Source organism: Peromyscus eremicus, chromosome 2, assembly GCF_949786415.1.
Source record: "Peromyscus eremicus chromosome 2, PerEre_H2_v1, whole genome shotgun sequence".
NCBI classification, from domain to species: Eukaryota; Metazoa; Chordata; class Mammalia; order Rodentia; family Cricetidae; genus Peromyscus; species Peromyscus eremicus.
This window is the reverse complement of record NC_081417.1, coordinates 39,010,425-39,036,385: the sequence shown is the minus strand read 5'-3', so window position 1 is coordinate 39,036,385 and position 25,961 is coordinate 39,010,425. Positions and strand designations below refer to the sequence as shown.

At 38.3% G+C, this 25,961-nt stretch overlaps 1 protein-coding gene across 10 annotated transcripts in view; it reads left to right on the top strand.

Moving 5' to 3' along the window:
* Cspp1 (centrosome and spindle pole associated protein 1) overlaps nucleotides 1-25,961 on the top strand; it is a 91,555-nt gene that overhangs the window by 24,783 nt on the left and 40,811 nt on the right. For 8 of the 10 annotated variants that reach the window (XR_009377517.1, XR_009377515.1, XR_009377516.1 and 5 more), the window contains 8 exons: nucleotides 4,308-4,388; nucleotides 5,387-5,485; nucleotides 8,109-8,518; nucleotides 12,802-12,900; nucleotides 16,045-16,130; nucleotides 20,721-20,814; nucleotides 21,945-22,002; nucleotides 24,171-24,379. Coding sequence is in view for 7 of the 10 variants with exons in the window: in XM_059254015.1 (XP_059109998.1) it covers nucleotides 4,308-4,388; nucleotides 5,387-5,485; nucleotides 8,109-8,518; nucleotides 12,802-12,900; nucleotides 16,045-16,130; nucleotides 20,721-20,814; nucleotides 21,945-22,002; nucleotides 24,171-24,379 (1,136 nt within the window). In the remaining 3 variants the exon portion in view is untranslated. The remainder of the gene's footprint in view (nucleotides 1-4,307; nucleotides 4,389-5,386; nucleotides 5,486-8,108; nucleotides 8,519-12,801; nucleotides 12,901-16,044; nucleotides 16,131-20,720; nucleotides 20,815-21,944; nucleotides 22,003-24,170; nucleotides 24,380-25,961) is intronic. The other 2 variants (XM_059254019.1, XM_059254020.1) reach the window with 1 other exon arrangement.

Genomic DNA, 25,961 nt, shown 5'->3' with positions numbered 1-25,961 from the left:
TATCATGTTCTCTTCTAGTTTGTGTATAAGAAGATGTGATAGCTTGTAATCATGTGCACTCAAGTGATTGAAATCAAGTAGAAAACCAGCTTCCTTTGTGTTTTTGAGACTTCTGAGTGGCACCGTTTTGACAGTCCACAATTACAATTTTCTATTAATGCAGTCATTGTCTTGATTCCTGCTTTGCATTTGTTTCTGTTGCTTTCTTTATAAATAGCCTGAAACTGTTGTGTGCTTGCTTTTAGCATGTTATTTTTTGCTCCACAATTTATACTGATCACAAGATAATAGCCGAGATACTTCAAAATGCTTTGAACTATGTATTGTCATGATTTGGATTATTAGATATTTTTGTACTAATCAGACTGATCACATTTGTTAATTTATGTTGGAAAACAGCACCAGTTAGTAGTTGTACAAACTATTTAAAAATAATCTCATATATTCTTTAATCACTCAATTAATGCTTAAAAAACACCAATAGTTTAATACACTATAGATCCTGTCTTCAAGGGCTTTAGGATTTAGCTGTGGATATAATATTTCATTGAGATCAGAAACTACAATAAGATATCCTAATCAGTGGCAAGCATCATTTTATAAGGCATTACAGGATAGGAAGAAATTGGATATTCAGAAGGCAAAATAGAGTAGAGAAAACTTTTCAAATGGAGACTATAGACTGAAGAATGATGTGGACTTTTGGTTCATTTGAGACATTTACCAGCTTGACTAGATGGATGATAGCCTTTTTATAAAGTAGTGAGAAACGATACAGAAGCCTAGGATTGTGTTGTTGAAAGGCAGTCTGTGATGGGCTATGGTGACGCGTTGACTTCTGGAAATGTCCATGAAGAGCATAACTGCTTTAGAACAGTGACTTCAACCTGTTTGAGACTCTCATTAACTTAAATTCTATGCCTTAACTGAACTTGTACTGATTGTCAGTCCATTGTTCGTGATGCTTTCCAGAATGATCTTGCGGCTAACTGATTTAAATATTTCAGTGTCTTTCTCACTAATTTTTGAATAAAAATTCGAATTCCTTAGCCTGTCACACCTTTCCTGTTCTAGCTTGACTTCCTAGGCCTGTCCTGTATGTCATATCTTCCTCTTTTCTACCTTTTCTTCCTCCATAGAAAAGGAATGATAGGGTGCTGGCATGCCTTGTAAAGATGTGTTTTCACCTTGTGAGAGCTGGCTACCAAATGTAGAGGGTACTGAAAGGTCAAAGAATGGAAGGCGGATCTTGGATTATACAAAGTGTGAATTATTAGACACCGAGTCATATCTTAGGCAACAGCAAGGCAGAAGGAGAGGGATTATGTCTGGGCTAGCCAAAGGTGGACCATGTCTAACCAGCCTTCTTCAAAAATAGTTAACATGCTCAATATCAGTTAAAAAGCAATCTGGCCGGGCGGTGGTGGCGCACGCCTTTAATCCCAGCACTCGGGAGGCAGAGCCAGGCGGATCTCTGTGAGTTCGAGGCCAGCCTGGGCTACCAAGTGAGTTCCAGGAAAGGCACAAAGCTACACAGAGAAATCCTGTCTTGAAAAACAAAACAAAACCAAAAAACAAACAAACAAACAAAAAAAGCAATCTGGGGGCTAGAGATACAGCTCTGTGGTACAGCACTCACCTCTTGCAACAAAGAACAGTCTGGATGGTGGCTGACACAGAATCCTCTGGGTGTTGTTACTTAAACAACTTCCCACCTGGCTTGAGATGATCACCAAATTGGCAGTCACAGCAATGATGGCTGTGGTCCTGTCAATCTGAATAGTCATGAGTGGGCATGAAAAGGAATTGCCTTTTTAAAAGAAAAGGGAGAGTGATCAAGGGAGCAAGGTCTTTACATTACCATGACGGAGTTGTTTTTGTGATGGGTTATTAAAAATACAGTGGTAAAGTAGTGACATTTTCTTAAAGCCTTTGGATGATACCTGGAGGTGGGAGTTGAAAGCAAGAAGATTACATACGGGCAGTGGTGGCTTATACCTTTAATTCCAGCACTTGGAAGGAAGAGACAGGTAGATCTTAGTGAATTTGAGGCCAGCCTGATCTACAAAGCGAGTTCCAGGACAGCCAGAGCTATACAGAGAACTCCTTGAAAAACAAAACAGAGTAAACAAAGCAAAACATTAATTTAACCACTGCCAGGAAGAGCCACTAAACAAATACCACTTTTTTCCCTGTAGTTTTTAGAATGAAGGATCTTTGGTGTTCTTACTGGGCAGACAGAACAGCTTTTAAATTGAGTCAGAAAATTAATTCCATTAGTCTATAGTTCTTTCTTGAGCCTTACACTTTTCTATCCGGCTGTCTACTTGATGTTTTCACTTTGAAATAGTGCCCATCTCTTGTGTTAAAAACAGTATAGACCGCCGGGCGGTGGTGGCGCACGCCTTTAATCCCAGCACTCGGGAGGCAGAGCCAGGCGGATCTCTGTGAGTTCGAGGCCAGCCTGGGCTACCAAGTGAGTTCCAGGAGAGGCGCAAAGCTACACAGAGAAACCCTGTCTCGAAAAACCAAAAAAAAAACAAAAAACAAAAAACAAAAAAAACCAGTATAGACCATATCCAAACAGGGACTCGGGATTACCATCTTCATTCTCATGCTGTAGAAGCTACACTCTCCATAGCCTGTTCTTTCTGTTTGTTTAGTAATTTATTTTGACTATAGCAATTATGGCCTCCTAACATACTGATGGACACCAAATGGATAACAGAGTTATAGTAGTCACCTAGTATTTACTGAACAGATAAAATTCAAGTTCTTGTTACCAGATGTGGTAGCACATGCCTTTAATCCTGGTAGGGGGAGGTGTTTGGGATCTATGCCAACCTGTTCTACATAGTGTGTTAGTTCTAGGCCAGCATCAGGGCTGTAGCGAGGCTGTTTAAAAAAAAAAAGAAAGAAAGAAACAAAAAACAAGTTTTTGTAAAGCTACGTTATTCTTACTTATTTATTTTTTCATTTTGTTGAAAAATTCAGGCATTACCCTAAACTTGTTTTGTGAGTGAGGAATGATAGCTTTTTGTTGAGGATTGGGATTTTTTTTTTGTTGTTGTTCATTTATACTTCTTCGAAATGATTAGTTGTATAGTGTACTTTGACATGGTGATAAGCAGAGTTAGAATCCACTCAGTCCTTTGTCTTACCTGTTTCCTTTTGATAAAGAAGCTTATTAGACTCCCATAAGCCAGCTTTCAAACTAGCGTTTGTAACTTTAGATTTATTGAAACATTATTAATGCCTTTATTACTTTTTCCATATACAATCTTCTCATACATTCCATGTTTTTAATATAATGCTACTGAAGCAGATAGTATTGCAGTTGTTTATGTTTGTTTTGTTAACTAAATGATTAGAGGAAACATAAGCTTATCATTGTTTCCTTGACATATAAAATACTAATTGGAAAGCATCAAATGATCAATAATTGTTTAATGTGTTCATGAATGCAAAAAACTGGATAGCCTACACATGCTGATTTAGCTTTTATGATGTAGTGTTGTAGATGATATTGCCTGTTTTACAGGTGAAGGAACTGAGGCAGAGAAGCTAAGTGACTTATTTAGCTCTTTTGACTAAGAAGTAGTATCAAAAGATTGGTTTTCATTTGCTTTAAATTGTTCAAAGAGACTTTATGTTTTGTATCCTGTTTGATCCTTACACTAACTTTGATAGTTGTGCAGGGCAGGCATCGTTGTCACTCTTTGGAAGGATGAGTGTCAGATGAACTGGCTTGGTCAGTATTGTCTTATCTTGTAAGTGTGGCTGTTAGTTGTAGAAGCTTGAGCTCTAGGTCCTTGGATGCCCAGGCTGATGCTCAGCAATGCTCACTGAAGCCACCTGAGTGCTTAGTGGACATGAATGGAGGGACACACAGCAACAGCGTTCACAGTTTAGTCTTACTTAGATGACTACAGCAAACAGAAAAAAACAAAACAAAACATTGCAGGCATTCATAAAAGTACTGATGAGGAAGTTAAAAGAATGAAGAATCTATACCCAGAGGAATAAAAATTGGAAAAAAAACCCAACCCTTTTCACAACTGTAATCACCTCCATTCTAAAGCTGTATGTGTGTTGCAAATCTGAGTTAAAGCTTGAGCCTCTCTTTCCCGAAGTTGATTTGAAGGAATTCTGTTTGGTGTGCTTTCTAGATGTACAGTCTCTGACTTCATGTCCATTTCATCCTTCTGTTGTGCATTATGTAGCAGCTTAGAATATAGAATGTAAAAACACTTTGAAATGTACAAAAGCAGTTAGCTAATGTATATTTTTAATGTCTATATACACAGAAAAATTTTCTATCTACGGGTGAAACAGACCCATCTACTCTGGGAGTTTCTCTTCCTATCGATGAGCGGTTATCTGCCAAGGTAGGTGGGTAGGAGTAGAGTTTCCGGGGGCTTCAAAAGCATGAGAGAATATACTTCTAGTTACACCATTTCTCCCTAGTTGACTGTAGTCTTTCTTTAGAAAAGTCTATGGAATTTCTGGTTGAGTCATTTGAAAACTTCTTTTGAACATTAATGATGTGATAGATTTCTTTAATGTGTTGATTGTTTTGCTGTATTTTATTTACTTAATCAAATAATTCAGTTTATTTTTTCCACATTGATACCTGAGCTACACATTTGTGCTTTGTGATGCAGTTATCAGTGACATGAGTACATGTGAGAGGCTAGTGTTGCTGAGCTGGCTGTACGTTTCTGTCACTCCACTAACACAATTCTTGTTTTGTGAGAGATGGTAGCAACATCGAGTAGTATGTAAGACAAAGTGGACAGTCACCAAGTTTTGAAAAGCAGACCTCATTTTAAAGTGCTCTTTTAGATTGTGGAGTTTCAGTGACATTGAACATACTAGGATTTAAAAAAATGTACTACTGCAATGTATTTGCATTTCAACAACAGTTCTGTTATAGTGTTTTAAATGTCTATATAATTTTTACCATTTTTTTGTTTAGGAGTTCTTTGACCTAGGGAATAAAATGGTTAGTATTAGCATTTTGGTAGTGGTTTGGGGAATTGCAGAAAGGATATGTCACTGAGAAGCACTGGGGGAAAGGAATCAAGATATCTTATAACTGAAGTAGTACCATTCTGTTAGTGACATCACGTGCTAATGAATGGAAAAGCATATAGTCATGTCTGTTTGCATATGACAAGGGAGACTTGGGGAGCTGCGGTGCTGATGAGTCCTCTTCTTGTTCCTTTCAGTGGCTTTCTAGTCCTTAAAATCTAGTCCTTAAAATCCAGTAAACAGTAAAGCTGGATTTAGGCTAAGAGCTCTGATTTGTATGATTCTGGTTTGATATTAACAGCCCCCCCCCCCGAAGTTGAAGTTAACATTGCCTTTCAATTTCTTTTTTAAGGAAAGGTTGAAACTTGAGCGCAACAAAGAATACAATCAATTTCTCAGGGGTAAGGAAGAATCCATAGAAAAGGCCAGACAGGTAGAAAAGAATATTGAGGTATGTTTTATGTTTATAAAGTGATTTTTAATATCATATGTATGAGTGGGCTGCTAGGATTTCATGTTTGTATCACCATCCCTGACTTTATTTTATTTTATTTATTTATTTTTATTTTTTATTTATTTTTTTTGAGACAGGGTTTCTCTGTGTAGCTTTGCGCCTTTCCTGGAACTCGCTTTGTGGACCAGGCTGGCCTCGAACTCACAGAGATCCTCCTGGCTCTGCCTCCTGAGTGCTGGGATTAAAGGTGTGCGCCACCACCGCCTGGCTTTATTTTTTATTTTAAATAATTTTAAAATATTGACAGTTTCTGGGTGAGAAATATATATATATATATATACATATATCTATATTGCATATCAAGAGTTATCAAGACTGTATAATAATTGAATGAAGTTCTTTTTTAAAATTTTATTTTTTAAATAATCATTGTTAAAAATATAATTGTATAATTTCCCCTCTCCTCCCTTCAACTCCTCACATATTGTCCCCTAACTACTCTCAAACTCATGGCCTCATTTTCTTTAATTGTTATTGTTACATGTATACAATGCATGAATATATAATCTGTTGAGTCCATTTAATGTTGCTTGTATGTATATGATTTCAGGGCTGACCACTTGGCATTGGATAACCAGTTAGGGGGTTCATTCCTGGGGAAGAGTAATTCTCTCTCCCTCAGCTGTGATTAGTTGTCTGTAGTTCTTTGTCTAGGGGTTGGGGCCCTTTGAGGTTTCCCCATCTGCATTAGCATGTCGTGTGGTGCTGTCGTTGTTCAGGTCATGTTTGGGCAGATGTGTTGCTGAGGTATCCTGAGTGTAGTGTCCTGTCATTTCTAGGAGACACAGTCTCACTGCAGCTTTCTTGTTTCTTTGGCTCTTAGAATCTCTCTGTCCTCTGCCGAAAGATGTTCCCTGCGCTTTGGGTGCAGGAGTTGTGTATTAGATGTCGCCTCTGGGGCCAAGTTACTGGAGCAACTGTCAGCTGCTCTGCATTTTGATCAGTTGTGGTTTTCTATAGTGGTCTCCATCTGCTTCAAAGACAAGCTTCTTTGATGAGGAGTAAAATTTACACTTACTTGTCCACTTAGAGATAAGTGTTTAGAATCTGGGAGGGAATTATGCGGGTTTAGTAAAGTGGTGATAGTAGGCTCTCCTTGAAGACCTCTGACCTCATCAGCCCTGGGTAGTTGTCTCAGTTCTAGTACCAGGCATGATTTCCTTCCTGATGAGTGGGCCTTAAGACCAATTAGACAGCTGTTGATTAGTTCCAAGATAGAAGTGCCACGATATCACCTTTCAGGATATATGGCTGGCCATGCTGGTTCATTGTTGTGGTACATAGGTATCACAGCTGGATTGGTGTCTTAATTAGAGTTACTATTGCTGTGTTAGAACACCGTGACCAAACGCAAGTTGGGAAGGAAAGGGTTTATTCAACTTACACTTCCATATCACAGTTCATCATTAAATACAGTGAGGGCAGGAACTCAAGCAGGGTAGGAACCTGAATGTAGGAGTTGATGTAAAGGCCACTGAGGAGTGCTGTTTACTGACTTATTCCCCAAGGCTTGCTCAGCCTACTTTCTTATAGAATCCAGGACCACCAGCCCAGGGGTGGCACCACCCACAGTGGGCTGGTCCTCCCCGACCAATCACTAATTAAGAAAGTGCCTTACAGGTTTGCCTGCAGCTGGCTATTATGGAGGCATTTTCTTTATTGTGGTTCCTTCTTCTCAGATGACTTTAGCTTCTGTCAAGTTAACATCAAACTCGCCAGCACAGTAGGACTTACTGGTTGCTTCCCTCCTTTGGCAGCCTGCATGGTCCCTTTTGGAAATGAGAAAGCTGTTCCTCAGGGAGGAGGCTTTCAGGTCATATTCAGATCTAATCTTCTGACGTCTGAGGTGCATGGTGTCTTCAGCAATAGGTTCTTACCTTCAGCCTCTGGGAGGCAACCAAGGGCAACAGTGTATAATGTTTTGGGAGTCTCCTGGACTCCCCGAACAACAGCCCAAAGGAGGTATCTCATGCCTGGTCCTGAGGTTTTTGTTAGGTAGTGTATGGCTCTCGGCGGGCATTGTCAGCCCAAGTGGCATAACCTTTCAAGACACGGTCTCATTGTGTAGTTCTGGCTGTCCTGGAACTTGCTTTATAGACCAGGCTGACCTGAAACTCAAGAGATCCACCTGCCTCTGCTTCTCAAGTGCTGGGATTAAAGACGTGTGCCACCACCACCCAGCAAAGCTTACCATGTTTAGGAAGAATTTAATTTGAAGTACTATGTAAATATTAAAATATATCTCTTACGTCTAAAGCTAAGAATTTGCATTTAGTTGTCAGGTTTTTCATAGCCACTTACCCATTTTACTATCGTTCGTCTCTTGCTATATAATACAGTTTACTGCAACATAATTCTTTGAAATTTTTTTCCAAAAAAAAAAACAAAAACTTTTTTGGCTCTTTTGATTAAACATCAAAGTTCAGATATATATAAATCAGTAAATTTTAAGGATGGTTATTGAAACTTTATGTAATAAAGACTTAGTATGACTTGAGATTTTAATTAGCTTTTATATGATAATGTCTTATTAAGCTGTTTTTCTTTTTTAATTCAACAGCCTAAGAGTCAAAGAAGTAAAAACCCTGTTAGTCACGGCAAACCTGATCTACCTCCACAAAAACAGACTTCATACACACATTCAGAGGCCCCCACATATGAAGAGCTTCTAAACCGAAGACGTCGGGAGGAGAGCAGATATCAACAACTAGATGATGAAATTGAGTTAATCAGTAGAAGCCTTCTTAAACAGACGAATGAAGAAGTAGGCATTTCTGGTACGAAACAAAGCTTGGCCAGCAAGGCTGGTGTTCCGGAGCGAAGAGCTCGAAGGGTTAATGAGGAGCAAGTGCCTGCCAGACAGTACTATAGATCTGACCGAGATCTTGACGTCAGTGAAGAAATGGACGAGAGATTTAGATTTGAAAGTGACTTTGATAGAAGACTTCTGAGAGTGTATCCAGATGAGAGGTATTTACATCTTCGTTTTTATTCTCTTTATTTACTTAATATTGCTGTTAGTTTTAGAAAAGCAGTTTTACTTGATTTACCATATTTGATTAATTCAGCCATACTATCTGTTTTGTGAAGCACCGTAATTTAAAATTAGGACCCCAAGGTAAAGCTAGAAAGTAGAAAGTGTATCCCCTTAATCTAAAGTGAGTGGAAACATTCTCAGAGAGGGAATTTCTTGTCTCAACTGATCAAGTAGGGGAGTGAACAACACAAACCAAACAAAAACAAACAAGCAAACACCCTCGAAGTCTTGTATTCGAGTGGGCAGCCCAAAGCACACGTTGATTAAGGTTCGAGGCCTGGATTCTGGTTCCCAGTAGCATCCAGAGAAACCTCAAGGTTAAGGACTCAGGTTGTCTTGGGTCATAGTTTCCCAGACGACTGTCAGGGATAAATCCCACTTCCTTCTGCAGTAGGTTAAAGTCAGTTTGATAGCCAGCCTAATTTCAAATGGTGAAATGTAGGGAAAAGGGACATTTTACCGTGGGTGAAATACAGTTTGTGACTTAATGTTTGTACACCCTAACTGTCTTTATCAATGTATTTTAAAGACTGTTATTGGACTTTGATGTAATTCAAATGGTGTAAAACTCTTCTCAATCAGATTTTCAAATGTTTTTTACTTTCTTTGAATGACTGGTTTTGTGATATTGTTTGGAATTTCTTAACTATAGGTCTTCGTTTTCATTTACCTTAATATTTAACTTGACATGTTTCCCTAACTATTAGAGATAGAAATGTCACAGAGCCTATCTCTGTCATTGGCCTGCTAACTTGATGGATTACATGTAAATTTTGGGACCTGTTTTGTGTAATGGTCTAAATATTCACTTTTTCAGTATTTTAGAAAATATTCTTGGGCTGCATTGTCAGTATTTTAATTACTGATAACAATACAAAACTTTCATTAATTCTCTGTCTTTAGTCTGTATCTTAATTTAGGTAATTTGAGTTCAACATATAATATCTGGAATAATGAGAAATGTGGATTGCTTATTATAGTTTTCTATATGAGTATAGTTTATACTTCAGAAAATGCTCCAAATTCTGTAGTATCTTATATTTGAAAATGCTTATATTTAAAGTAATTAGAATAACTCTCAATTTTGGAACACTCCAGGTACTACTGGAATCTTGATGGTGTCTTCTCTGTACCTGAGAACTTTCTAGAACCTTTATTTTTCTCATTACGATATTTACCTCCAGAATATAATGAAAGCATAATTTTAAAGTTTGGAATTTTACGAAACTTATGAAAATTGATGCTTTATTTTTCACATATGAGCTAACAAATCAATTAATTCCATTCTGATCACTTGAGGACTGCATTATTACCTTATGTATCTCATAAATGACCTTTCTCTGTCAACTTCCTTAAATAGTATTTTGAAATTATTTTATATAAGGTTGAGTTCTTACTCATTATCTCAATTCTGAACACTATGTAAGTGTATGTTATGTGTTACTTATATTTTGTTAATGTATCAGCTGTCATATCTCAGTACGTTAGGCCATTTTTCATGTTTTTTGAGGATAATTGGAGGATATCTACCTTTTCTTTCTCTTTGAGAAAAAGAATTCACATTAATCATTCAATAGTTATATTTAATGGGTATAGTTGTTAGTAAAAGAAATAACTCTATCCTTTAACTTCTATGATTTCCTTGTTCCTCACTTCTCAAAGTTACATTTTTGATTGATTCTACTTTTATAGTGATGTTTTATTTTTATAATTTTGCTATGAGTTTCTTTTTAATTATCTTACAACTTCTTAACATACCTGATGTTTTATGAGCAGTATGTTTTTTCTTATCTTAAAGGTCGGGCAGTGAAAGATGTCCAGGAAGGGTTGTTTTCCTAAAGTCATTCCATGAATTGGTCAGTGTTCTTAAATAATTGACAAAGTTGTTCTTATTGGGACTAACAGTTTGTATTCTTTGTGTTTGTGTGTATGGTTTATGTGTACATACTAATGAGTAAAGTTGATGTTTATATGTAGTTGAATGTAAATAGTTCTTTTTAATGATACTTTAAATTATAGACTCTTAAACTGTAGCCTGTGCTAGTCTTTATTACTTATTAACTGAGCTGTAGAAGTGAACACAATATCTCTTAGTGTTTTACTTTAATATTAACGAGTTAAGGAAGTTTTCAGTATTGTAATGCGTGCAGTTTCTATGTGACTAATGTGTCACACAGAATGACATTTCCATTCTATTTAAATTTTGCTAGTTGTATATTTATAATTAATAGACAGTAAAATTCTGAAATAATCTTTTCTTTTGAAGCTAGTGAGGGGACTTCACTCCTACGCCACTGAACTGAGACTCAGTGCCTAAGGTTTTTCTTGAGGGCAGATTGTATGGACACCCCTTCCTAGCATAAGCTAACATCCCAGACTTCCTATAGGAAAGAAATGTTTCTTTATAGCCTGTATTGTTTGTGCAGATAGTTTAGAGAGTGGCACACTCATTAGTCCTTAGCCTGTTGGACCTCCTGAGACCTGTGCTGTGCTGTCAGGTGACAGCCGAGGGCTGGCTAGCAGCCCTGTCTGGTACTGTAGGCAGTCTCCAGCCTGCCGTCAGACTGTCTGCACGTGGGTCCTATAGATGCAGTGTAACTAAACAGAAAGGGCATTGCCAATTAGGGCTGGAATTTGCTTTGAGTGGTAGAAAATAGGGGATGACACTAGATTATGTTACTTTAAAAGAGATCTGAGTGCCCATGCTTCAGTTTACATAAAGCTGGCTTTTTAAAAAAGGTTAAATTGAAGTAAATTTTAAAATGGTGTGTAGGGAACTGGGTTGGATATGGGTAAAAAATGGAAGCATTCCTGTTTTCGTGGCAAAGTCATAATGTTCTTAAGATTGCCATTTGAGCTGACCCCCGGAGAACTCTGACCATGCTTTTGTGGTGGAGACAGGTGAGGATTACGATACTCTGCGTCTTTGGAGAAGGCTTTGCTTTTGCAGCGGAACATGGCCAGTCCCGTTAATCTCAGCACCAACTTTCCACTAACTATTGTATTGTATTTCCTCAACCGTACTTCTTTTTGTCTTCTTCAGAAGGAAAATATAATTCATTAACAGCCACATAAAGAAATATGACTTATGAAATGCTGGTTTTTCATGGATGCTAATAAGTGTTTATGTAAAAAGTTATGCTGGTTTCTCTGGCGTGGGAAATTACATTTCATAAAAACAAATCAGTGTTTGCCAAATGGAAAAAGAAAGATAGGTGAAAATTTTCTCACTTTTTAAATGATTGCTTTTTTTAGAGAAGGAAATAAATTCTAAACTTTCTTTTTGTTCATTATGACCTTATAAGTAAAGTGAAGGTTCCTCAGATCTATTCTGCATCAGACTGTCTTTAAAATAATGTCTTTTATTTAGCTTTTGGTAACATTCTTTCATGGGGTTTATTGTGTCAGTTTTTAAGTTAAGAACTCAGTTTTATGTATTGTGAAATAATTCCCAGAAAGTATATGTCTGAATTAAAAAACAATTTTGTTTTAGTTTTGCCTGGAAACTTGAGTGTGTACGGGGGTTGTGTCTACTCAATGCCCAGAACAGAAGGTGCCCTGTAATTCCCATGTTAACCAAATGATGCAAGAATTCTACTGTGTTTTCTTAGGTTAAAAAAAATTATATATATCTCACTGGAGAGATGATTCAAAGGTTAAGAGCACTTGTTGCTCTTCCAGAGGGCCTGAGTTCAGTTCCCAGCAGCCAAATTGAATGACTTACAACCTCTTCTAACACTAATTCTAGTTGATCAGACATCCTCTTCTGGCCCCCTCAGGCATTAGCAAAGACATAGCTTGTGTGCACACATGAAGGTGCACACACACACACACACACACACACACACACAGACACTAAAACTTAAGTATTTAAACATACTATTAAAATAAAATACTCTAGAAGTTATATAGAAATAATTTACAGTGATCTCAGTTAAAATAGTATTAGGGACTGTGATTGTAGCATTACTTCCCCAGTGTATTGCTGTACACGAAAACAACGACAAACTTGACGGTCAACTCTCACTACATGTTGTTAATGCGCAGATATACTTGAGGCCACCCTGATTTGAATTCACTTTAGGATGTGTTAACAGTAAATGTCAGCACAGTCCTTTGTTCACTTTAATGCTGACACATGGGGCGTTAGAACCCTAGAGAGGTAAGAAGACCTACTGTGTGGGGGATGTGCTCTATAAGCTGATGTGTTTTTAAGGCCACAGGGAAACAGACAAAGGAATGTACCTCCTAGGGAGAATGAGGATGGTGTCACAGACCAGTCAAATGGACGGATTTCATCTGCTGGAAATACAAGGTACGTGATAGCAATTCTGTCCTTGAGTCTTTACACTCTGAAACAGCACCTGCCTAAAACTGGCCTAAGGAAAAAGTAGAAAAAGCATAGTGTATTAACAGCCGTCCTTTACTAGTGGCAGGGATTATTGGGGAGAAAGGTGAGGAGGTATTATGGGTGAATATTTATGATACTTACATTCAGCATTCTCTCTGTCCACTCCCCTTCTCCCTTTCTTGTCTCTGTATCTGTTCTGGGGATTGAACATAAATCATTGAGCAAGGCAAGCACTTTACCACTGAGCTACATCCCTAGGCTTACAACATTCTTCAAGAATAGTTTTTTTCTTTTCTTTCTTTTTTTTTTTTTTTTTGGTTTTTCGAGACAGGGTTTCTCTGTGTAGCTTTGCGCCTTTCCTGGAACTCACTTGGTAGCCCAGGCTGGCCTCGAACTCAGATCCACCTGGCTCTGCCTCCCGAGTGCTGGGATTAAAGGCGTGCGCCACCACCGCCCGGCTTCTTTTCTTTTTTTAGTAAAGCTTGGCTGGGCTTTCAGAGTAAGCCTCTCTCATTATAAAGTATATAGTGCTTCCTTTGGCAGCATGTATACTAAAATTGGAATGATAAGTATATAAATTAATTTGAAATTATGAAGGAGAAATGAACATAATTTAATGATGTTATAATGAGTCTGAAACGTTTTGAAATTGTGGCTGGAGAGATGGCTCAGCGGTGAAGAGGTTATTTGTTCTTGCAGAGGACTCATGTTTGAGTCCCAGCACCACATCTGGTGGCTCACAGCTGCCAATAACTCCAGTGCTAAAGGAATCTGATACTGCAACAGGCACATGTATAATGAAAAGTAAATCTTTGCAAAATATCTTGACGTCATGGTACTGTAATTGGATTGAAAATGTCCCTGCAGTGTGCGTTTTAACTTTATTATTATTATTATTTGCTTGTTTTGCTTATTGGTGGAGTAGCTTTAATGCTTACTTTGTAAAATTAGTATTTGTTTCTATTGATAAGAAAGTTAGTAACTTTCTAGTTTTTTTTTTTTTTTGTATGTGCTTTTCTGTTTCATACATAAGAATGAATTGTTCTGTTCTTTTTTTTTTTTGGTTTTTCAAGACAGGGTTTCTCTATGTAGCTTTGCACCTCTCCTGGAACTCACTTGGCAGCCCAGGCTGGCCTCGAACTCACAGAGATCCGCCTGGCTCTGCCTCCCGAGTGCTGGGATTAAAGGCGTGCGCCACCACCGCCCAGCAAATTGTTCTGTTCTTAAAAACTAAAACCTAAAAGAAACCACATGGACCAACAAGATGCCTCAGCCATGTAGGTGCTTGCCACTAGGCTTGATGACCTGAGTTGATCCTGGGAATCCACATTCTGTAGGAGAGACCCAACTCCCAAGGTTGTCCTCTGACCTCCACACTTGAACGATTCCACGTGCACACTAAACACAAACAAAACATTTAAAAATGATGAAAATGGCCTGGCGGTGGTGGCGCACGCCTTTAATCCCATCACTCGGGAGGCAGAGCCAGGTGAATTTCTGCGAGTTCGAGGCCAGTCTGGGCTACCAAGTGAGTTCCAGGAAAGGCGCAAAGCCACACAGACAAACCCTGTCTCGAAAAACCAAAAAAAAAAAAAAGGGGGAGGGGGCTGGAGAGATGGCTCAGCGGTTAAGAGCACTGATTGCTTTTCCAGAGGTCCTGAGTTCAATTCCCAGCACCCACATGGTGGTTCACAACCATCTGTAATGAGATCTGGCACCCTCTTCTGTGTACATAATAAATAAGTAAATCTTTAAAAAAAAATGATGAAAATGTAAAGCAGAACCACATGTGGTCTGAGGATGTGGCTTAGTTGGTAGAGTGCTTGGCCATTATGGACAAAGCCCAGGATTTAATCCCCAGCACAGTATCAGCAGTGTGGTGGTGCACACCTGTAATCACTACAGGTGGATTACACCTGTAATCCCAGCACTAGGAAGAAGGTGGAGGACCAGAGGTTCAGGTTCCTTCTCCTACGCTGTAGAGGAATTCAGGGCCAACCTGGTGCGTGAGAGATGGGAGGATCAGGGAAGTGTGGGACAGGAGCATGAGAAGGTGATGGAGAACTGAATATGATCGGACTATGTCATATGCATGTATGAAAATATCCCAGTGAAACAGGGAGGTTTGTACAATTGGTATATGCCCATAAGGAAAACAGAATAAATGGTTCTAATACACAATACAGTGAAGTAACGGTGTCTTTTCTTAGAAGAAATACAAAGTATAAATTATCTTGGACAGTAAGAGAACTTGCTGTTTGTTCCAATTAAATTTTCTTTGAGGGTCTGACTTTTTTCTTTGTTCCTTTTTTTCAAGAAATTTTGTTTTTTTAAAATCCTTTTTTCCCCCCCAAAGGAATAATCTTTTCTAAGTGAGGATACACACACACACACACACACACACACACACACACACACACACACACTTATTATAAAAATTATTCTTACTGGCTAATTTCATATAAAAAGGATTTCAAATCTGTGGACCCAGTGAAACTGGCTGAAGAAAAGTTATATATATATATATATATTGGGGTCTCTTGGTATAAAGAAATGAAATACCATAGTTTTAACTAGCATTCTGAAAGAAAGGATAATTCATATCACACTTTATTAATTGTTTTTATTCAAGGGTGCATGCATGTGTTTGTAGGGCCAAAAGTGGAAGTCTTGTGCTTTCCTCGATCTGTGCCACTGTATTCTCCGAGACAGGACTTTCAGCTGAACCTGGGGCTGGCATGGCTGGCCAGCAAGCCTTAGGGGTCCTATCGTCATCTCCCCGGCTGTGGGATTGTGGACATGCACACCTCTCTAAGCTCTTGTCGGTGTGTGCTGAGGGTTGAGCCCAGATCCTCAGTGCTTTTCAAGTACTTACTCACTGAGCCATCTCAAGTCCTAGCCATTTTTTATTCTTTGAGACACAGGGATTTTATATGTGATTGAATCTTACTGTGTATTCCAGGCTAGCCTCAAACCCACAGTCCTTTGGCCTCAGCCTCCCAAGTGCTGGAATTAATGGTGTGTACCACCATTCCAGGCCTATATGTTGAATTTTGATTTCCTAAAAATCACCTGGATTTTAATATCTGCTCTTTCAAATTGTTTTAGTGCTCAGGATAATGAACCATCTGAATCTGCTCATCGTGGATCTGCTGATCCCCTTATCTGTAGTCCCTTTGCAGGGATGCTCTTTGGTATGTATAGAAATTCCAGTTGATTAGACCTTGGCAGGGTGTTGAGTTAAATGTCCTTAGTGAGAACTCAGTATTGTAAATAATGATGCCTTATGAATAACAGCAGACAGTTTATTGAGGCCTACTTCATGCTGGGTACCATGCTTAGTATTTAGCATGCATTGTATAGAACTGTTGATACTTTTAAAGCTATATAACTTAATTGGCTGCATGGTTTATAGATGATAGGTGAAATTAGTTTGGGTAATAAGGTTTTAATTTTTTTCTTTTTAACTAGGACTTTATTGTACTGTGGATGTTTCTTTTTATTCTGTTTTATATGTGACCGTTGATTCTTTGATTATCCTTGGAACAGTAAGAGAACTTGCTGTTTGTTCCAATTAAATTTTCTTTGAGCCGGGCGGTGGTGGCGCACGCCTTTAATCCCAGCACTTGGGAGGCAGAGCCAGGCGGATCTCTGTGAGTTCGAGGCCAGCCTGGACTACCAAGTGAGTTCCAGGAAAGGCGCAAAGCTACACAGAGAAACCCTGTCTCGAAAAAACCAAAAAAAAAAAAAAAAAAAAAAAATTTTCTTTGAGGGTCTGACTTTTTTCTTTGTTCCTTTTTTTAGAGAGATGGTGTGAAATTGTCTTGTATTTTAGTTACTTTCTTTGAATATTCCTTTCTTTCCCCTGCCCTTGTTGTCTTAGCCACTCTGTTGTTGTGTGTGTGAGAGAGACAGAGACACAGAGAGACACATACACAGAGACACAGAGAGAGACACAGAGACAGAGAGACATGTACACAGAGACACAAGACAGAGACACAGAGAGAGAGAGACAGACAGACAGATGGAGACAAAGAGAGAGAGAGAGATAGAGACAGAGAGGCTGGGCCTGGCATGGGCTTTTGAAACCTAAAAGCCCACCCCCAGTGGAACACTTCCTTAAACAAGGCCACACCTCCTAATCCTTCTAATCCTATCAAAGAATGCCACTCCCTGGTGACTAAGCATTCAAATATATGAGCCTTTGGGGAGCCATTCATATTAAAACTGCCACACTTGTTCTTTCTATGTGGTTTCTGAAAAAGTGTTTTTCCAAATCATCATGATGATCTAAATTTTCTATTTTTTTTTAAATCAGAGGTCAAGGTCATTACTGAACATAATCCTTTTGGTTTGCTATATTATGTTTGTCTTTATTTCATTTCAGAGATGGTATGGTGAGCCTTGTTTTTTGCTTATTGCTTTGTATACAAAAGTTGTTCTTTGAATGGACACTTTGAAAGCTTAGCTAAAATTTGATTGTAGTAAGGTACATGAGCAAATTGAATAGTGTATTAGGTTCTTCCAACCTAAAAGCTGTCAGTAATTTAAATTTTGGCTTTAAGACATAATCACATGGTATTTTCAGACTTTTATTTCCTGGAAATGACTATTGTTTTTGTTGTGTATAAGATCTGACCAATTTTATCTTTTAAATCAGAGTAAAGGCACATAATTATGATGTATTTTGTAACAAATGGTAAAAATAAGAGAAAAAACTAAGCTGAGAGTTGACTGAAAATAATAATTTTATCAGTAAGAAGATTAATGAGTTTATCAGTAAGCAGTCAGGGAGTGAGTGACATAATAGAGTAGTGTTTGGAATACACTACTGGAGTCATTTCAACCAGTGGTCCATCTTACATTTGAGCATTTGTGTGCGTCCCTGAGAACGTTTGTATGTACAGGGAGCTTAACTCTCTCTGAAGGTAGTATATTTATTCTTAGGCTATGCCAGTCGTTAAAATACTCTATAACTTTGGTTGTACTAAAATTTATTTTCCTATTGTTTGCTTCAAATATTTCATTTAGGACTTTTACTTTATTGAAAAACCAAACCAAACCAAAACTGGCTGTGGGTGGTGCACACCTTTAATCTCAGCACTTAGATGTAGAGGCAAGCAGATCTCTGTGCATTTGGGGCCAGCCTGGTCTATGTTGCAAGCTCCAGGACTGCCAGGACTGCGTAGACCAATGGTTCTCAACCTGTGGGTCATGACCCCACAAGGATCACATATCAGATGTTAACAATACACTTTATAACAGTAGCAAAATTACAGTTATGAAGTAGCAATGAAATAATTTTAATGGTTGGGGGGTTATGACAACATGAGGAGCTGTATTAAAGGGTCAGAGCATTAGGAAAGTTGAGAACCAACCATTTGACATTAACCCTTTTTCCAAAAAAACAAAAAACAAACCTGTTTGGAGGGAAATGAATGACAGTGTACTGTGGCATTTAGAACAGAACTGTGAATGGTTTAGGAGTATACATTTGGATTGACACAATTGGAGGGGTTCCTTCTGTTTGTATCTCAGTGTTGGGATTGGATGCAGAGCCTTTGTGTCTATCAACTAAGAGTTACACCACAGAGCTATGTACAGCCCCTTCATGCTTGTTGACGTCTCTTATAGTCTGGTAGCATAATTCGTGTAATCTTTACAATTTCAAGTTTGTTGGATGCACTAAAAGATTTTAAAAATACTTTTTTTGGTTTAGAATATTTGAGACAGTATCTCATGGAATACCCCAGGTTGGATTAGGACTTGCTTTGTAGCTCAGGTTGACTGAATGCACAGCCCTGTCTACCTTCTAAGTGCTGAAATTACTGGTATGTGCTAGTACATATGGGCTATTTTTTTCTTTTTCCTTTGTTTTCTGAGACATTGTCAAAAAAAAAAAATCACGGTAGTTCAGGTTGAACATCAGCATGAGATGTACTGAGATTACAGGTGTGAGCTACCATGTCTACATAAATAATCTTTTTAATGGCTTAAAAAATACAGTGTGTACTAAAGATTGTACATGGTGTGGTTGTTGATCACATGGTTTACAATTCTCAGTTAAATAAGGCTGGTTGACCTTAATGATTTTATATGGTTATATGGAGAGAATTGTATTTTATTGCACATATGGCCTTTAAAAATCTGTTGAAGGTGCTGGGTGGCAGTGGTGTATGCCTTCAATGCCAGCACTCCGGAGGCAGAGCCAGGTGGATCTCTGTGAGTTCGAGGCCAGCCTGGTCTACAGAGCAAGATCTAGGACACACACTGAAACTACACAGAGAAACCCTGTCTCAGAAAACAAAAACAAAATCTGTTGAAGGCTCAGCTGGTTTCTTTTACATGCTGTTTGGTGGTTGCCTCTTTCCCATAGTCTGCTACTGTTATGATGCTTGGGCTCCCACGCGTGCACGGATTACTCCTTTATTTCTTAATGTTCAGTTCATCTAGTTATTGACAACCTTAGCTTTCCGATGAGCTTTTAAAGCCGTGGTTTTGTAGATGATGGAGCCTTTTCTCAAAGTAGAGTCAAGAGTAGCCTTCTTTGAGGATTTTTACCTTCTCTGTAGAAGGCCTCCTTGTGTGGTTTTTCTTTTTTGTTGTTAGTAGCTTTCATATTCCTCATCATTATGTTTATAGGATACTAGCTATTTTAACACTTGCTGCTTCTGCTTTTCGTCATGTATGTGTGTGATCTGAAGGGCCTTGCTCAGACTAGGCAGTTGTTGGGACTCCATTATTGGGATGATTGGAAGAAAACAGAGGAACCTGTTTCAACTTTTTTTTTTTTTTTTTTTCGAGACAGGGTTTCTCTGTGTAGCTTTGCGCCTTTCCTGGAACTCACTTGGTAGCCCAGGCCGGCCTCGAACTCACAGAGATCCTCCTGGCTCTGCCTCCCGAGTGCTGGGATTAAAGGCGTGCGCCACCACCGCCCGGCCTGTTTCAACTTTTAGAGGGACACTTGTTAAATTTAAGACATTTATAGAAACTATTAAGGTGTATTAGTTCCTTTTTTGTTGCTGTGCTGAAACACTATGACCAAGGCACCACATAGAAGAGTTTATTTGGGCTTCTAGAATCCATTATGGTGAAGGCAGCATGGAAGCAGGTGATAGGCAGATAGCAGGAGTAGAAAGCTGAGAGTCTACAGCTTGAACCACAAGCGTGAAGCAGAGAGAGAACCTAAGTAAGTCAGAGCCTTAAGCTCTCAAAGCCCACCCCTAGTGACATACTTCTGGTAAGACCACACCTCCTAAGCCTCTCCAAACAGTGTCACCAACTTCAGACCAAGTGTTCAAATGCCCAGGACTGTGGGAACAAATCTCATCCAAACCACCATGTAAGGGGCTGGGATTAGAATCTTTTGTTACACAGAGACTTGGGAATTATTAATACATGCTGTGTTTGACCCATGATAAGAATGGGTAAGTTATGAAAGTAACTGATGTATCGATGGAATTTTCCCTCTTTCTTTCTTAGTAATTACTCTGACATAATTAAATACTGAATTTTTTAAGCTTGAGTTTTAGTTGTGTGTGACACAGAAGAGTTAAGTATCTTTTTTTTTTTTAGATCTATTTGTTTATTTATTATGTACACAGTGTTCTGTCTGCATGTATGCATGCAGGCCAGAAGAGGGCACCAGATCTTATTACAGCTGGTTGTGAGCTGTGGTTGCTGGGAATTGAACTCAGGACCTCTGGAGGAACAGCTAGTGCTCTTAACCACTGAGCCATCTCTCTAGCCCTGAGTTAAGTGTCTTAACTCTTTTTCTTATCCAGGAGGCGAAGATCGAGAAGCTCTCCGGAGAAAGAAAGAGAAATATAGGCAAGAACTACTGGAACAGATGGCTGAGCAGCAGAGGAAGAAGAAACGGTAATGAAAGGTTTGCATTTAGCAGACCGCACTTGTGTACAATGATAGGGTGTAAAGAGTGAGCAGCAGTTTTTCCTGATGTAACTTGATTGCACACCACCTGCCTGTGCCTGTTAGATTATTGCTCATATACTAACAAATTGTTTATCTTTGAAAACAAGAAATGGTAAGCATACACCCGTGCAGAATGAAATATAGCAAGTCACAGTGTTTATGTTGTATTCAACTCTGTTTGTAATCTTTTTTCATTTTTTTGTTATTTTTTCCTTTGACAGTTTCAGAGATGTAGCTAATGAATTTTAATCCTCTTGACCACTGTTATCTTCTCAGTTTTCTTAAGTTATCTGTGAAGTGTTAATTAAAATTATGAATAAAAATCTTGGTTCTAAAGAAGTGGAGAGTTATCTTCTTATTCCTTTCCTTACCTCCAAGAGGAAGCTAGTATCTTAATATCTGCTATTAGCTATCTTAAAGTCCTTTTTTTTTTTTTTTTTTTTTTTGTAGTGTTGGCCTTTGAACCCAGAGCCTTGTGTTGGTTAGTTAAGCAAGCCTTCTACTATTGAGATTTACTTTTCTTTAAAGATTTATTTTTATATTATTTGTATTTTGCCTACATGTAAGTGTGTACACTATGTGTGTGCCTGGTTCACTAGGAGGCCAGAAAAGGGTGTCCGAATCCTTAGGATTGGAGTTACAGGTGGTTGTGAGCTGCCGTGTGGATGCTGAGAACCTGAACCCAGGTCCTCGGCAGCAGCAACAAAGGGCTCTAACCTGCTGAGCCATCTCTCCAGCCTTATTGGCGTGAAAAGATGCACGTGCTCTTCAAGAGATTTCCAGTTTTTCCGTAAAATATTCTGTCTTGTTTATCTCTTTTATTCTGTGTAAACTACTGTATCTTTGAAGTGCCTCCAGTATTCACTTTGAGATGTATTTTAAGGCATTTGACATGTAATGTGGACTATGATTAAATTTGGTTTTAGAATTTTAAAGCTTTGTTATTAATTAAAGGAATTATTTGTATTTGAAGATTGATTATACAGACTTTGTGTGCAAATCTGTTTCATTGATGACTGTAATTTTGATTGTGCATTTACTACAGTTTCAATTTATAAAATCTTAATTTTGTCTAGAGAAAAAGATTTACGACTTTCACTTGCGGCGGCTTGTGTACGAGGCCCTGAAAAATCGGTAAGAGTCTTGGCATCCTTCAGTGTTTAATTTTTCATTCAAATAAGCCTCAAGTGGTAGTAGCAAGTGAGGCTTAACATGTTGGGGTACCGTAAAAAGCAATTCACTTTTAACAATAGTGAACCAATTCTGTTTTCATAAATGTCAGTCATAACTTATGAACTACAGAAACGGTAAATGAAAATACAGTCCTATTCTTAAATATTACCCACTGTTCATTTTTAAGATGATTTTTCCCATTTCATTTGTGTATCATTTTTTTTAGAGTTAGTTTTGCTTTCTGTTCACATGTGCATGTCTGTAGGAAAATTATCTCAGTGTAACTTAATGCTATGTTTAAATAAATCTTGACCATTTATTGTTCTTTATAAGAGTAATTTCCAAAAAACCTGTAACTTGTGTCTTTTCATTTTGTTACTGTGAAACTAGAAGAATAATCATACTCTTTTTACTTCAATTTTGCAATTCTCCACATCATTAAGTGGAATGACTCAGACACATCGTTGCAGTTAAGTAAGGAGGAGGTAACGCTTTACTGCTTTCCCACAGTGCACAGTTTTGTCATTGGATGGGTAGTGTTTATTAGTTGCAAGTTTTTGTTTCTTCTGGGAATGATGGTTAAGACCTCCAATATTATTAAAACTTTAGTTTTTAAAAAGGATCTAGCAAATCCTTAAAATTACAGTTACCTTAATTAGTATTCAGCTGTAGACAACTTTGGATTTACTTACGTATGTGTTTCTTGAGTTGTCTGCTTTAAAAAGTTTAGCACCAGGGCTGGGGGTGGAGCTCAGTGGGTGAATGTTCTTAGGATGTACAAGCTCCTGGGTTTAGGGTTTTATTCTGCTCTGGTGTCTCCCCATTTTGTGTTTCTTTTTCCTTCTTTTTTGGGGGGCCGGGGATGGGTTTCAAGACAGGGTTTCTTTGTATAGCCTTAGTTGTCCTTGGCTGTCCTGGATCTCGCTCTGTAGACCAGACTGTCCTCAAACTCACAGAGATCCGTCTGCCTCTGCCTCCAAGCGCTGGGATTAAAGGTGTGCAACACCACCGCTCAGCTTTATGTTTCTGACTATTTGTATAATAACAATTTTAATCTTAGAGATCATTCCTGAATCAGGCCTGATCATTTTCTTTCTATAAAGCTGTTTGAGAGGTTGAGGTAAGTTCAAGATCTCTGTGAGCTACGGAGTAAGTTCATAGCTAGTCTGGGCAACTTAATAAGACTCACAAAGTAAAGTAAAAAACAAAACAAGAAAATTAAACGGGTCATGAATTCCTGGCTCCCAGTACTGGGGAGGAAAAAAATGCTTCCTGATCATTTTTGTCTTGCAGAAAAAAATGTATAGGGTCCAAAGGTAATCTTTTTTGTTTCCCATTAAATACCTTTAAGGTAGATATTGCAATAAAAAATTAACTTTTGGAAATTTGAGCTTTTTAATGTAATATGTTAACATGTTAAGCTTTATAGTGTTATAGATCTTATTTATTTATTCTGGAATTGAATCACCTGAAGAGCATCAAGTTGAATAAATATATATGAGGTAAAAGTTAAACATTATATTAGTGTTGAAATATTTAAAAAGAACATAAAATGATACTCAAGTAAATAATAGTAAATGGCCCCTGGCCCATCCAGTTGTGGCTTTTTTTTTTTGTCAATAGATTTTTATTGCAGCACAGCTTTGCTCACTGTTCACGGTTGCCTGTAGCTGCTTTGGCACTGTGGCTGAGTCAGATGGTCGTAAGGAGACCATCTGCAGAGCCTTCATGTCCTCACTCTCTGATGCTGTACAGAGAGCATTTGCTCATGCTGCTCTCCAGGATACTTTGATCTCACAAATGGCCGCTGAGTAGAGAAGTGCCTAGTGCTTTTCTATAATAGAGAGAGTTCTGCACTTGAAGGTAACACCTGGCTGCAGTGCTGTTTCTATTTCTTAACCATGAGACAACGGAAGGTGATTTATGTGCTTTGTGGGGAGCCTCAATTACCCACTTACAAATAAGAATCAGATCTTTAAAGTCTTTTATAGCTGTAAAATTCTGCTGTTCTGTAACTGTCTTAAGTGCCTGCTGGGATAGAGGGTCCTTGGACGTCCTTGTCACTTTTAAACTTATGATTCTATATAACAAACAGGTTTGTTTGTTTTTTTTCTTTTTCTTTATTTTAGCCTGATAGACTAAAGCAGTTTAGTTTGACACCAAGACCCTTTGAAGAGATGATACCACCTGAGAGACCCAGAGTAGCTTTCCAGACACCTCTCCCTCCTCTCTCTGCCCCGTCTGCCCCACCCATCCCGTCAGTTCATTCCGCCCCTTCTCAAAATGAAGACTTGCACAGTGGACTCAGCAGCACCCTTGGTGAAATGGTGCATCCCAGGTGCTTGTTTAAATGTTTTGTGTTTGGGAATTAGGTAAGGTGGTGTTGTGTCTTCTGTTTAGAGGGTGAGCTGCTGCAGGTGATGGTGGCCTTCAGGGGATTTAAGAATAGTAACTTTGCCAAATAATCTCTTCCTATTCATTGTTATTGATATTGTTTTTCTCTGCTATTAGAAAAAGGAGAAATCTTTGTTTCTATCATTTAAAGAGGATTAAATTTTAAAAAATGAATTAGTAAGTACATGTTAGTATTTTTTTAGGTCATATTTTTAATATCTTTTAGCATAGAAAATTTATGCATTATTCCATTATTTCCACTTGGCAATCACTGAATTGTTTCTTCAACTTATTCAAAAAAAATTTCCAATATGGCACATGTCTGTATGGTTTTATTTTAGCTTTGCTTCAGTTCTCTCTGGGCTTACTCTAGAGCTGTTGGGACTATAAACCTGTAATACATATTGAACATATCATTTCTATAGGTGAAAAGCATGTTATACTAATCTGTACATTAAGAAAACCCTGTAACAGATATTTTCTGGCCTACGCTTATTTTCTTGCCTGTGGTTAATATGCTAATTATAGGAATACGTTTCAATTTGTACAAGTTTTTCTTAACCTTTTAACACGTATTTCTGAGATGTCTTTCCTTTCAGCAGGACTTGGTCTTTTAATTGCTACTAACAAATTGTAAGGCTTTTCTTACAGTGTTTATCAGGTGCTTCTTTGTTTTCTTACTGACTTCCCTGCTTCAAAGACTGAGAGACTGGGAGTGCAGGGCCGGAGCTGGCTTCTGTGTTGGGTTCACGATTGAATGGGCAGCTTCCCTGGACGCATGCAAACACGTTTTCTCATTTGTAAAAGTTGGTGATAGCCTACAGCTGGAGGTCGCTCTGAAGTTGGACTCTGCTGTGTATATATACGATTCAGGAGTTGCTGATCATCATAGAGTCCTTTCAATCTGGGTTCATGATAGTGAAGTTAGACACACTGAGTGACTAATGAGTGTGGAAATTGCTCACTATTGAAGAGACTTGGTGCTGTGTTAGCCCTCCCAGGTCTTTAGGGGGACTATGTTAATACTCATGTAACAGTCTAGAAAGCTCCCTTTTTCTTTCTGTTTCTTTAAAATAATTTGTTTTTGCCATTTTTATTATTGAAGCATACTATTCTGGTAGAAACACATAACTGTCTCCTACTCAGTAAAGAAATGTGGAAGTACAAGTTTTTATACATTTTAAGTTTATGAACTATTAAAGATTATATCAGGACTGTATTGATTTTCAACTAATCACATTTTGGCTGACTTTCTGTGAAAAACCAGTAAGTTTTACATATAAAACATATACCCTTTTGGACTGGGGAGATAGTCCAATCAGTAATGTACACAAAAAGCTGGGTGTTGTGGGGTGAGTTTGTGGTCCCAGTGCTGGGAGGTGGAGACTGGATACCTGGGGCTTGCTGGCCAGCCAGTAGAATTACTGAGTTCTTGGCCAATAAGCGACACTGTCTCAAAAACACAAAGTGGACAGCTCCCAAGAATTGACACGCCAGGGTGACTAATTGCCTCTGCACTTGCGCAT